We start from the raw sequence: 10,068 nt of genomic DNA on the forward strand, positions 1-10,068 counted from the left end.
ATATATATATATTTTTTTTTTTCAATTTTTACTTTGTTACTGTTCTGTTTCCTCCTCATAATATGGTTGGTGAGATTCAAATTAAAATAAAAAAAATGTCAACAGCAGCGACAGTTAATAAAAATGAAAAGTTATTATGGATTAAGTAATAATTTTGTTTTCAAAATGAAAAAGGAGTTATACGAGGAGAAGATGGTTGGGGGGTGCGGTCAAATTAAAACACAAATAAGTTTAAGTAACTTATTTAATCGTGCCAAAGTTTCGGCCAGGATTTCCAACCTTCATCATGGCTGTTAGCTTGAAATCTTACTGCCAAGTAATAAAAAGAGTTAATTGAAAAACATAAGTTCCATAGAAGGGGGCATCTGAGGCCCATAAATTTGTTTCTTCACTTTGTTCAGAGAATAATGCAGGCTGTCATCCAAAGGAGCTGAAGGGTTTTTCACTCACCGCAAAAAAAAATCTTAATGCTAGGCAGGCAATGAATGATAAATGGAATCGACAACTTTCAAAAAGAGACCATTCACCAAACTATTATGGGTTTTATGATGCAGGTGAGCACCCCAAATTCACTATAAATTTATAGAGAAATCAAAAGAATAGTAAATTTTTAATGAAAATTTTAACATATATAAAATCCTTATGAAAATAAATAAATTAGATAAGAAAGAAATGAATAAATAAATGACCAATGTCTAGATATTAAGTTTTGATATCACATGAAATACTAAAAATTATTTATGATTTTAATCCCAAAAACGGCACCCAAATGCTAAGAAAATTAAAATAAAAAAAAGAGGGAGAGAGCAGAGCTGAGGCAATTGAGAATGTTTAAAAGTAATATTGTGCTTTGAGAAAAGATTCAATATGAACGGGGAAGAACTCGAAAAGGTCATGCCCCTTACATTTTGACCTCTACTATAACGATATATTTTGTTCATTTGTAATTATTTCAACATATAATTCTTTATGAGCCTTGTTTTATTCAATTTAATAATTTCCAAATAAACACTTAGTAAGACCAAAATTGGGTACATAGACACAATATTATTGTCAAAAATTAGAAAACTAAATTTTATGTAATACAAATATTTAAAGAAGAAATTATTATTATTGTGAGAATAATATACAACTTTTTATAAATACTTACCATATGGAATACCTTTGTGGTGAAGGAAGGCAATAGCTTGCAAAATTTGAGATGAAATTTCAATAACTTCACCAACAGACAAGGTTTTTTTTTTACTGTCATTGGCATATTTCTTCAAAGCAGAAGTGTTAAGAGGGTCTTTGACTTCAAATAATTTATCCTTCAGTGTTTCCCCTTTTATATCTTGTATAACCCATCCACCTCCTCTACATATACCAGCCTTCTCTATCTTGACAAAATTAACATGCTGTAAAATTAACAAATGCTTTATAGTTTGAACAACTTCTATTTGAGAGAGAGAAATGCTTTATTCATCCATACTGCCCAAATACATCGGGTTGCTATATTACACAGCATACTAATCAATCCGTGATCGGACATTAAATGATTGATGGATTTTTCATTATAATTATGATTAAAAAATATTGAGATACAGACAAAAGAATACTTTTATGAGTTCCTCAATTCAAACAATATTCGAGCAAGAAATACTTCTAACCTAATGCTCAGGCTTCAGTATAATACATATTATACTGAGCTAAATAGCCATAAAAAACCTAATACATAAAATACTCTTAGAAGGCCAAAAGAGAAAAAATGTTAAACAACAGATAAAAACATGTCATGAAAGATTCCATTTTAATGTTGGTTCATAAAACTAAAAAATTTGGGGCTGCCTGCAGCTCAGATGGTTAGGTCTAGGTCTATTGTTTTGAGATCTGCGGGGCACACTGGTTTGAATCTGGCCAGGGGCATTGACTTTTTCATTAAGTGGCGGTCCCACAAAATGAAAAACTTGACTCTTCACCATGTTTAGGAACTATCAGGTAACAGGAGTTATTAGAAAATTTTGGTGTTGTGCTATGTTCAGCACCTTTTGTTATGTATTAGTTTGTCATTTTTTTTTTTTTTTTTTGGATTTGGGCAAATATTATTCGAATAAGGAGAGACGAATACTTTTTTATTCGTGAATTTTCTACTTGAATAATCAATTATTCGTGCAAAACATATGATTAACCATCCGATTACTTTTTTTATTCGTCATTATTTTACACGAATAATCAATTATTTGGGCAAAACAATTCGAATAACCATTTGAATACTTTTATATTCGTCCATTTTATAGAAAAATAATCTCTTATTCGAAAAAATTAAATGATTAACCATCTGAATACATTTGTATTTGTATAAAGACAACATTTTTTGTCTTACAGCTATACATAGATATATTTTATGATCGCGTATAGATTAATTTTATCTTTTCTGATTTCTAACATATAAGGGTCCCTTTTTATGTTTTAGGATATGTAGAATATGAAAATGCTATCGCTTTAATTATTGCGTATCGATTTATTTTAACTTTCTTGATTTCTAACATGCTAGGGTCCTTTATATGTTATGAGATATGCATAATATGAAAATGCAATCGATTTTAAGACCGATTAGAATTTGAATAATATGTATTCGACTAATTTTGTATTCGAATAATTTTTCATTCGACTGAAATAGTATTTTAAATATTCGAATAAAAAAGTATTCAGATTGTTTAGTCATATTTTTATTTGAATAAAAACGTATTTGTCTCCCGTTAATCGAATAAAAAAGTATTCGACTCTTGTCAATTGAATAATTTTTGTCCAACTCTGGATTTGGGTGAAAGTGGACAGGAATTGTTATTTTCATATATAATTATATTGTAAGACTTAAATTTCAAAATTTAGAGCAATTCTGTCAATTGGGAAAAAAGTTTATTTCAAAAGACAGCCAGAAACCTATGATGGAGCAAAAATCTATGGAGAAAATGAGATGGTTGCCAGAAAAGAGCTTGATAAGGAGAAATCATGGGCACCAATTGAGTAAAGCACTGTTGGAGAATCTGGTAAAGAAGTCGAAAATAATGAAGATACAGGAACAGAGGAGATGGTCGCACTAAAAGTCAGCCTACTGGAAAAAAAAGAAAAACAAAATACCAAGGAAAGAAACACCTCCTCTTTTCCTGGAGGAAGAAGATAGATGCTTTGAGAAGGTAAGAAAAATCAGAGAGGGGATCAGAAAATACTACTACCAAAACAATAACTACTAAAGACCAACATAGTCAACTTAATAAAAAGATGATAAAAATAAGGGACATATAGTCTCATTGGAGGAAATGTGGAGAGGGATGCCAGAAGTTGTGAAGCATGTAGTAATGGATAAGACTGGAGAACGATGATATCCTCTGCCATATGGCAGCAAAAATGACAAAGGAAAGGAAGAAAAAGTGTTTGACTGTGACCACATTAGGATGACTATACACTGAAAAGGAACCTCTGGGGAAAACTAACCATCGAGTGTGAGGAGAAAGACAGGAGGGAGGGAATGAGCCTGTTGTACAAAACCCATACAGGATACCTTGACATGAACTTTTGTTTTTCAGATGCACCTGGTAATGAAACTTGTCTCACGGAACCTCCAAGACATGCTATGCCCAAGAAAGTGGAGGATAACAGACCTGAGATTACTCAACAAAAGAGACAGGGACAAGGAAATGCCATAGGCATATAGGCCTGTATGTCTCCTCCCAGTTATCAGTAAGGTCTTGGAGCACATAATTGTTGCAAGAAAAGAGGTGCACCAGTCTTGTAGTGGAATTGTGCATGAGGAGAAAGTTGAGTATGACCATAGACAAAAAAATCTCTGAAGACAAGTTATACCATATTAACTTGGATATTTAATGTGAAAGAGTAAGACCAGATGAGGAGGTTGCATAACTCTCCATGAAAATAAGGAGAGGGTTTGAACTCTCATCTCACCTGGCATACTTAAAGGATAAGTCACCCTATCCCTAAATGTATTAAGTAGATATATGTTTTGGGGCCTCAGGTTCAAGCACTTCGCCCTTGAGCCGAGTTGCCTATTACTAGAACAACTTCTTCACTAAGTTCATATAGTGTGGATATAATATATCAGCTTGAGGAAGGAGGAGATACAGCCCGAGATCAGCAGCGCTGGATTAGACTGATGTACTAGTGGATGTGGCAGATCAGGTACCGGACGGATACGGATGGATATAGTGTAACCTCATTATAAAGTGCTTAGTGATTTATAGGCAGCAGTGGCATAGGTAATACTACCATGTAACAAAATGGCTAGGTTAGGATATATATAAAGGTTTACCTTAAATATTCATTAATATTAAATGGTTAATATTTGATTAATTAACCAAAATTAAACTTTTTATTATAAACCCTGAAATTCAATAAATCTGACTATCCAACACTTCTAAAATTACATGAAAGATAAAAAAACAAACACCAAAACAGAAGAAATAAAATAAGTTGAAGAAAATATTATGAAGATGAATTGGGAACTATTTACTGTCAGCAAATAGAACTTAAATTGAATAATAAAACATTTAGGTGCAATAAAAATATATTTTATTTATTATAAAGTACTTGATCCAAATACCTGCAGTGAAGTGTATGACTTAATAACTGACCAAAGAATTTCATCATCTAAGTATTTGTCAGGACCAAATGGGATCCAATGAAGTACATATTCTTTTTTAGGAATATTTTTGAAAGAAACAATAAATGATTGCTTGCGAAATCTCCATCCTAATTGTGGTAACTGCTTTACAAATTTTATCTCTACATCACTCCTGACACAAACACGCAATTCACTAAGAACTGATTCTGTGAAAAAGACATTAATATAAATAAATTAGTATTTAAATAAGAGTATCTTCAAATACGTACAGATTTCAATACCTTATATTATCATCACAAAAAACAAAACACTGAGGTAGACCACTAGGAAATAGGTTTAGTATCGCATGTAATAAGTTGTAACAAAAGTTGCTGGGCATAAAATAATTTTTATATCAGTTTAAAATCTATGCATCAAAATTATTCTTCAAAATATAGACCACCATTTTCAACCTCTCTGACAGAAATGCAATTTGGAGGTGATAACAGTCCTTGAGTACAAGATTTCTTGTCTTGAATATTATGTAATTTAAAATTTTGAATATTTTTGTAATCAATTCTTGTTATATTCAAACAAATATAAAGATTTATAAAAGAGGAGAAGATGGTCAGGGGGTGTGGTCAGCAGAAAAACACAAATAAACCATAGATTATTTGCGTTTTTCGGCTGATCGTACCCCCTCCCCCCCAACCATCTTTTCCTCTTATATATCTACGGTCAACTATCTCCACCTCAAAGATTAATGAACTATTTCATCTTCAGTACTCCCAGACATTCCCATATCTCTTACTATTATCTTGAGCAAATTTGGCTTTATCACAGTATCCGAAGACTATATCTTCGTGGCTTATTTATATTCCAACCCTTAAGAACCATAAACCTCTCCCTACTATTGACCTTCTTACCCTATTTTTATCCAAACACTAGTTAAATGCAAGATAAGCTACTAATCTGTACATCCCTTCTTATAGAACTACATCCTTTTAAAAATTCTTTACCGTTCAAGCTACCTCATTTTGGAATTCCTTATCCACATCTATTCATAAAGGTTCTACCTTAACATCAATTATATATTTATCTCCTTGATTATCAATCTTCCCTAAACTTATAAATAATCAATACCAATAAAAAATAGCATAAGTATATATCTCTTATTCATATTTTATGAATACAATTATTATTATAGTTTTATTTAATTTTGTTTAACATCATTTAATATAGACTGATAAAGATCGATTATTCATTTCATTTCATTTTGAATACAGTATTACAGTACAATTTATATAATCAATGTGATTGCCTTTTTTTGTGTTATGATCACCTCTTGTGAGATTGTGACATATTGTACATCGACCAACCTACTCGCTATAATTGTTTGTTTAAAAACTCAGATAAGTAAGGCTACCATGGAGTGCGGGAGTGGAGGGTTTCATGCTGTTTTTCAATTTCAGACGATTTTTAAATATTGCTCGATTTAACTATCTTAAAGTTTCCTCTTCTCTTTTTAAGTGATATAGGACCATCGCTCCCCAGGGGTCTTATCGGGGCAGGTCTGGCTAGGAAGGATTGCCTTTTTTTGTGTTATGATCACCTCTTGTGAGATTATGACTTAAACTGATTTGAGTACGAATTTCCTATACTAAAAATTAAAGTTTTTCACAGATTATTTTACTTGTAATAAGGTTCAAAAGCTTTGAGTGTAAGTGTTGTACTCGAACATTTTGACTATTATACATGCTTGTACTATTAGACCAACTCTGCTAGTCTTTGGTTTTACGATGAAAAACTTCTCACATACTGAAATGCCATCCTCATTATTTTAAAAAAATGTTGACCTTTTAAAAAAATGTGTTATTGACCAGTAAAAATGACAGTCAGATGGAATAACATTAAAGCTTAAAGGAGGAATGGACAAGATTCTGTTACTCACCACTTCTGAGGATTTTTCTGAGAGCTGGGTGAGAGGACTATTAAGCTGAAATATCCCTTTATTTCAAATGACCTTCTTCTTCTTCTTTCTCTTCCTCTTTAGGAGGAAGGCCTTTAGGCCTTTCAGCATGGAGGTGCCTCCGTCTAAGCAAACCAAACCCCTCGATCCCGAGCCAACACCCTTATGGCATCCCAGTTTTACCCTCTTTTCTCTCCCACTCTGGAGATGTAGTCCTTCCATTGCATTCTGGGTCTCCCTCTTGGGCGTTTTCCTGTTGGTCTGGCCTCAAAATATTTTCTTGGATCCCTGTCTTCACTCATCCGACAGAGATGTCCAAACCATCTGAGATGTCTCTTTTCAATGGTATCCTTTATGGAGACAGTTCCAACATCCTGTCTTATCCTCTCATTTCGTATGAATGACCAAGCAAGGGTATTTATCTTTTAAAACTTCATAATCTCGAGTTGTTTGAAGTAAAGCTAAGTGTCAATAACCCTAACATCTAGAACCAGCTCAAAATGAAAAATACTCTCCTAATTCCACTACACACAGAGGTCATCTTGAAGTCTGTTGTCCCCTTGATTGAAACATCTGGACCTGATTGCTGTATATTCATGCACCATATTTGCACCTTCCACTGCATCAATATTATTACCTGCTGCCTTTGTTTCTAGTAGTGTTCCAAAAGACCATGAATGACAATTTTTTCACCAATATTTTGGTGACATTCATAAAACGAAATGATAGGAGGAGACGGTTAGTATACATAACTAAATAAAGGATTAGTCAAACTACACAAAAATGCATGTATTTTTACATCAGAGTTGAATAAGGATTATAATGGAGACTTTGTCATCGGAAATAGGTAAATACATGAAGACTTTTGTAATGACCTAGTACAGTAAATGATCCACAGTAAATTCATTTTTATAATAAAATATTATACAAGCAACTCTTGATTATCTACATAATTGTAAATATCTTGAAAAAATATCATAATTTTTTTTATGAAATACACTAAGGAATGGTGAAACAAACAAAACCTTTCACCGGGATTGTTTGTTGTCACTATGCCTACTAGACTAATGAGTCATGGGTTTTAATCCAAGTCAGAACATCCACCTGTGTGCTTTCTGTATTGATCATAGAATCAGGGAAACAATAATGCAGTACATTTTTAAACAAAAGGGCAAATTGATTTTGTTTCCAGCTGCATCTGCAGCAATAAAAAAAAAAAGTCAAAATAGGGTTTAACAAACTAGCAGGATTATTTCAATGGATGACTAGTTCAAAGTGAAAATATGGCTATTTCAAGTGATATAATTGCCAATAGCTCAATCCTTCCTCAGGATGTCTAGCCAAGCATCATGACATGACAAGAAACTTAGTAATGATCAACAATCTGCAGATAGTTTTAAGGCTCAGTTTGATGAATCAATTTCTAAAAAGAAATAAAAAAGGAACAATGTATTTTCCTGAATTGATTGACTATATAGAGGGGAGTCAGAACTTAGTAACAAATGTTTACTGATTAATGCACACTCTTTTGATTCTGACCATAAGGCAGTAGAATACAGGTCTAGTCAAGAAATAATAACCATTTTGAGTTGTGACATAACATTGTGTCAGCACAAGCTAAAATTGAAAAATTAAATAAATCTTGTTCGTTTAAAATAATATAAAACATGCACTGTAGAGCACAGTTTATAAAAAAGTACTATACCAATGGTTAATTATTTCAAATAAACAAAATTACAGATACTTTAGAGAAAGCTATTTTAAAGTTTCCATTTGAGTCCTAATAAACAATTTCAATGAGGATAAGTCCTAGCTGATATTAAAGACCATTTAATTATATATGGATGTTGTTAGTTTAATCAAAGTTGTTACAGAAATTTCAGAGGAACTGGTGAAAAGTGTAAAAACAATGACACTGAGTGGTACTTCCAGGAATTCTATTTTAGTAAACAAGTTGCTATAACAAGCCGGGCACACACCTACTTTAAATATGTAATTTGAGTTTCATACAACTTTTCTTTTTTTGGGCTCTACTGGCCAAGAGAAACAAACACAGACCATTTTGCAAGACCTGGTTATTTGGACTCGAGGATCTTAAAACTCAGATTAAAAATTTTTCATGATTGCAATATTTCCCCATAATATATACTAGGTACATAGGTGAGTGAAAGTTAAAAATTATGTGGTTGTTTTTATAATTTTTGCTATTTATTCTTTTAACATAAATAAGAAATTCTTACCCCTGTTGTTATTTTTATAGTTGAATGGATCAAGAAATTTTTTCAGCTCGAATGATAATGCTAATATAGGAATTATCATAACTTCATCCAAATACACCTAAAAAATAAAAATAATGTCATATGACCAATAGCTTTACACCAACAACAAACTGAGGTATACCTTATGAATGTTTTGCAAATATTTAGAGAGGTTGATAAGCCCCATTGTAAAATATTTGGTAGGGTACAAAAAACTCTACATAACTTATTAAATCTAAAACTAAAATAATTTACAAAATCAATACATAGTAATTGAACTAAAGGATTTTGTAATAATTAATACATAATAATTAAACTAGTGATTTCACAAATTCAAAGTAGCTAGGGAATCCTTTGATGATCAGTATATAGCATCAAGATAGTATAAATGATTAAGAAAAAAAAAAACAGGAAATTTATGTTACTGATTCCATGAATTGCATCAGCTGACAAAGACAGCTTACTACTTTTATTTAAAACATGAGTTCTTAAATTTTAGTCCTGAGAAGTGTCAGCAGTGAAATACCACATATACACGTTTTAATGACTAAAAGTTCGGTGATGGCTACTATAAAAACTAATGCAAACCAAAACAAAGAGCAACAGATATCCTAGTACAAATTGTATTGAATAGAGTAAGTAAAATACAGAAACCAAAACCAATCATTTAAGTATATAATTAACCAGTAAACCTTAATTTGGTGCAAATCCAGTATCATAATAGAACTAACCTGTAAAGCTGTTTGCCTTTCAAAAATAAATTTTTGATTTAAATTTCCAATATATTTCTTAGGAGGAAAATCAAGAGGTAAGCCTGAGGCTTGTATTGCCTGGTGCAATGCATGAAAATCATTATATCTCCTTTTAACATACCATTTACCTTCTGGACAATGCTCTTTTTGAACTCTTATTATATACTCCTAGAAAAAAAAATTCTAAGAATAATTAACGGTATATTTTTTAAAACAAATAAACATCCTGACTGAGACCAACAAGAGACTGTTGGCAGAAGCAATACATTCTTGCAAGAATATTATATGCCTACAAGCTTTAAGAAATTTATTATTAAACTTTTTATAGATGAATGAATACAACTTATATCTTTAAAACTAAAAGATATAATCCCTGGACTGTTTTGAAAGAATTAGCAGTTCTAGAGATATGATAGACTTACAAATAACCAAGATTAAAAATGATCAAGTTACATTTTTAAAAATTTTAATTAATCTGACAAAATACTATAT

The 10,068-nt window shown here is 31.7% G+C and overlaps 1 protein-coding gene across 3 annotated transcripts in view; it reads right to left on the reverse strand.

Moving 5' to 3' along the window:
* Positions 1-10,068, reverse strand: part of LOC106686745 (PX domain-containing protein kinase-like protein) — a 22,243-nt gene that overhangs the window by 7,455 nt on the left and 4,720 nt on the right. For 2 of the 3 annotated variants that reach the window (XM_014430222.2, XM_014430221.3), the window contains 4 exons: positions 9,556-9,744; positions 8,807-8,903; positions 4,598-4,824; positions 1,151-1,397 (listed from right to left, as the gene is read on the reverse strand). In XM_014430222.2, coding sequence (XP_014285708.1) covers positions 1,151-1,397; positions 4,598-4,824; positions 8,807-8,903; positions 9,556-9,744 — 760 coding nt within the window. The remainder of the gene's footprint in view (positions 1-1,150; positions 1,398-4,597; positions 4,825-8,806; positions 8,904-9,555; positions 9,745-10,068) is intronic. The other variant, XM_067051734.1, reaches the window with a different exon arrangement.

This window comes from Halyomorpha halys, unplaced genomic scaffold (genome assembly GCF_000696795.3).
Source record: "Halyomorpha halys isolate HHAL.00 unplaced genomic scaffold, Hhal_1.1 Scaffold867.1, whole genome shotgun sequence".
NCBI classification, from domain to species: Eukaryota; Metazoa; Arthropoda; class Insecta; order Hemiptera; family Pentatomidae; genus Halyomorpha; species Halyomorpha halys.